General features: G+C 39.3%; 1 protein-coding gene across 2 annotated transcripts in view; it reads right to left on the bottom strand.

The window, feature by feature from the left end:
• The window catches only part of engl (endoglin, like), a 21,808-nt gene that overhangs the window by 15,436 nt on the left and 2,168 nt on the right, over positions 1-4,204 (bottom strand). For both annotated transcript variants that reach the window (XM_014008875.1, XM_014008876.1), the window contains exons 2-5: positions 3,086-3,188; positions 2,643-2,797; positions 1,185-1,316; positions 931-1,105 (exon numbers count right to left, since the gene is read on the bottom strand). In XM_014008875.1, coding sequence (XP_013864329.1) covers positions 931-1,105; positions 1,185-1,316; positions 2,643-2,797; positions 3,086-3,149 — 526 coding nt within the window. In that variant the 5' untranslated portion in view covers positions 3,150-3,188. The remainder of the gene's footprint in view (positions 1-930; positions 1,106-1,184; positions 1,317-2,642; positions 2,798-3,085; positions 3,189-4,204) is intronic.

The raw sequence follows: 4,204 nt of genomic DNA, 5'->3' as shown, positions 1-4,204 counted from the left end.
ATTTTTTCTACCTGGATTACTGAGATGCATCAGGATATTATTTATATTTCTTTTTTTTTTTTTACAACATCCTAAATTTGCAGTTTTTCACAATTAGCAGGTGTTTTAAGAATGCAATCCCACCACCACCACCCTTTTTTTTCAGGTGTCTACTGTTTAAGTATAGGCTGATGCAACCAAACATGACATGCTGATAAACCAGACCCTGGCTGAACAACAAAGGAGGAAGAGATGTTTGTCACCTCAATTTTATCTGATGCATAAACCACTAAAAGTTACATCAAATTTGAGACGTTTTTGCTTAGCAAAACTTTTGATTTTTGCTGCCCAATAAGACAGACGTCCAAAGGGGTAATCTCAAACATTTATGTTTAAACTGTTATTTAAACCTTTACATTGGTGTTAGTTTTGCTCTGCATGGCTATTTTGACAGAAATAATTTATTCTTCATATGATTCACAGCAGTGGTTCAGTTGGTAGAGGTGCTGCCTCTCAGGAAGAAGGTTGCTGGATCGAATCCTGGCCAGGGACCTTTCTGGGTAGAGTTTGCATGTTCTCTCTTTGCACCCATGGGTTTTCTCCAGTCTTGTTTCCTCCCACAGACCAAAAACATGAATGTTAGGCCAATTTGTGACTAAATTGTGCTTATGTGTGACTGATAGTGAATGGTTGTTTGTCTCTATGTGTCCATTTGATGGACCCCACACCTCCCACAGTGACTGCTGGATATGGGSACCAGTGACGCTGAAAAGAAGCTTGGATGGATGACTAAGATTCCCAGCTGAAAGTGCAGCTACAGCTAGATGCTGCTGTCACCATTTGAACTCACAAATAGCTAAAGAACTCCACGCAAGTAATCATGTAAATGACAAACACTTTAAGTGAACCACCTGCAAATCAGAAATATTTGAATATTTCTCAGTGGCCCACCTTCTCCCAGCTGAATGTAGACACGGTTGCCACACCTCGTGTGCATCAGGGAGGTCAGGTTGTTGTGGTGCCTGAGGGCCCAGCGGTGCAGAGCACGAGGGCGTGAAGGTAACAAACGAACTGTCCGGACGTGTAGTCGTAAAGCACGCGACTGGACGCTGGAGTGTGCCGACACCTACACGATAACTGAGTTCAAGCTAGCTCTTGTTTCAAAGATAATCTGTTTAGATTGGAAGGACGTCAGTAATCCTGACCTGAATGAACACTGGGAGGTTTGAGGGCAGCTGCTCAGCCTCCAGTAACCAGGAGACTTGGTGCTTTGAGCTGAGCACCAGGTGGACGGTCCTGAGAGGAGACAGGGATGAAAACTTCAGCAAAACTGTCACCTGTGGACAGGAGACAAAATATATACGTATATCAGTTAGCTACATAGTCATTTAAACTTTAAGTGAAACAATAACTTTGTTGTTGCACACTTTCTTTTGTGTGTTATGTTTATGAATTTAACATTTTTTGATAGTTTTTTTGTTGATTGAGCCTTTTAGTCTTTTTTCCTCAACAAATGTCATTTTCCTAACATGTATGTGATAATAAACTCAGAAACTTTGGCAACCTACAAAACACAATGGCTGATTGGAGACCAAATCAGAACTAATTGCAACTAAACTGAGACATTGTTAAGATATGAACATAACTAGATACCGCATAKCGGTAACATAATGACCCCCGCACGCACAAATGCACCAGAACTCAGAAGTCTTTATTCCTAACAAATATGCTACTAGGTGCATCCCAAAATTGTAGTGGTTTAGGTGGGGGTCTTTTTTTTTAATTTGCGGGGGGGGGGTATTGTTTGACCTGATGGATAGCCCCTCATCAGAGCTAAACAACCAAAGAAATTCTGAAGGCCCTATATTTAATAGCTTTTGAGCAATAACCATTTTTGTATGTCCAGAGACCACTTTTTCCAATAAATTGGCGTCCGGGGGCGGACGGATACCGATTGTTGGGCCTGATGGATAGAGCTTCATCAGAGCTAAACAACAAAAGAAATCTGAAGCTTCTATGTTGAAGAGTTTCTGAGTTATAAGCATTTTTGCATGTCCATACACCCCCACTTTGAAATGAGCCCCCTCCTCAAATATGGGGTCTATCATAAAACCGTTGGCTGGCGCAGTGTAGGTCAGACTCATCTGCGGTCCTGCCAAATTTGATGTTGATTGGGGCAGCCGTTTTTGTGCTACAGTTGACCAAAAATCTCTGGGGAAAAAATGAATAAATAAATAAACAGTATGAAAACAGTGACTCCCGCTTACGCTTCGCATGTGGGGGTCATAATAAATCTTGATGCCACTTGCAGGAAAGTTGAAATTTATTAGCAGTTTGTCACAAATGTCTCCTAAAAACAATTTAGCAGAATTCTATAAGTCAGCTGTCAAACAAGCTTTAATCTCCATCATTGGTTAGAAGCTTGCAGTTTGGATTTGAATGTACAGTATTTAATTTAATTTTGAACAAGGCCTTTTTTAGTTAAATGCCAGCTGTTGTCATGGTTTCACATCGTCACATTAATAGGAGTGAACAAAAACGATCGTATTGAAAAGTCTGCCTGATGTCTAACAAATAAAGTGGTGAAGTAAGGATGGATGAGTGCTGATGTGCACCCAGCAGTTTTTACAGCGAGCTACAGATGACCCTGTCTTCATCTGTACCTTGCTCCTCGAGCTGTTTGTGGCTCTCTCCAGTGCAACGACGTGGGTCTCCTTCTTCCCCTGTTCTCTTGCAGCACAGCCCCGGACTGTCTGAGACTTCTCCAGCAGAACCTGGACCGGGTGCTGGGATCCGACCGGACCGGTCAGTGAACTTGCTGGAGTTTGAGTTGAGGAGGAGGAAAAAATTTAACGTCTGAACTGTGAGACATAAATGATGGATTTTATCATCATATTTGATAGAATAATAAACAACATGAGTGAAAACCTGCTGAATCATCAGGTTGAATGTTTTTTTTTTCTGGTTTAATTTGTGCCAGAAAGGATTAGCAGATTAGATTAGCAGAGAGACACTGTCAGAGTGACTCCAAATAAAAGTATTCAAACAAAAGAAATCACCTTTAACCCCTAAGGCAGCAGGTGTGTCTGTACACAAACTATCTCACCTGTCAGCTTCTCCTGAAGCATAAAGAGGCAGAAAACACTAAATCCAACCGTCAGTGAAGGCATCGTGAAAAAGGTCTGAGGACACAAATCACTAATAATCTCCTAGAAAAACAAAAGAGTGATGTCACTCAGGTCAATGTTTATCTCATAAATGATAACTTCAGTTAAATATTACATAATTAAATCACAACGTGTGGAAATTTGTCTTAAAAAGGCACAAATTTTGTCATCTCCTAAACCACTGAATGAATTTTAATGAAACTTGCAGGAAGTAATCTTTAAATGTATACGTCCACAAGTGATTAACATTTGGAGTTAACCCAATTCAAGATGACCGCCTCAGCCAGCTGACCTCAGAAACACAAACATGGCTGACCTCGCAGATTTTACACAGATTGACCTAAACTTGGTGTGGAAATTGCTGAGACTGATCTCCATGTTTTGATGATAGTTTAGGATCAAATTAAAAAGGAAAATACATGAATTTCCTGATTTAAAATATATTGTTACACGGTAAATGTCTCAAAGAACTTATAGGAGTAAATTGAATAAAAAATAATGTCAAAATAATGCCCTCTACAAACATATTTTCATAATTTAGATTAAAAAAGTCTTTATTTAAAAAGACAAATATCAGGGCTAGAAGCCTTTCAAAAAACATTCAACAAACAAAGAAGTACCACAACAAACCCTTAAAAAGAACAATTAAGTTTTGCGCCCAAAATGTTTTCATTGGACTCAGAAACTTTTTACAGTTAGAACAATTTCAATCAGAACAGAAATAAATAAATAAACACCTAATTGCATTTCCTACAAAAAATGCTTCTTGCTGAAGTTTAATGCAAGTTCAGTTGTAATGTGAAAGAAGCATAAAAAGCTCAAACTAGCTGAAAGAAGCACAAAAAAGCAGAAATTAGCAGAAGGATAGCAGAAAGGAAAAGAAAAAAATTGTATAGGTCTTCTGGACGGGTTCTTCTCTAATGAAACGTTTCGTCTCTCCTCCAAGAGACTTCTTCAGTCTGAGAGCACAGTTCACATCACAGTTTATCTTCAGGTATCTTGTAGCAAAAACAGGGCAAACTGCTCAATATTTGGTGGATAGTCAGATTGTTGTGTTT

This window comes from Austrofundulus limnaeus, unplaced genomic scaffold (genome assembly GCF_001266775.1).
Source record: "Austrofundulus limnaeus strain Quisiro unplaced genomic scaffold, Austrofundulus_limnaeus-1.0 Scaffold53, whole genome shotgun sequence".
Taxonomy (NCBI): Eukaryota; Metazoa; Chordata; class Actinopteri; order Cyprinodontiformes; family Rivulidae; genus Austrofundulus; species Austrofundulus limnaeus.
Note: the sequence above shows the minus strand (reverse complement) of the source record. Positions and strands in the feature narration are given on the sequence as shown.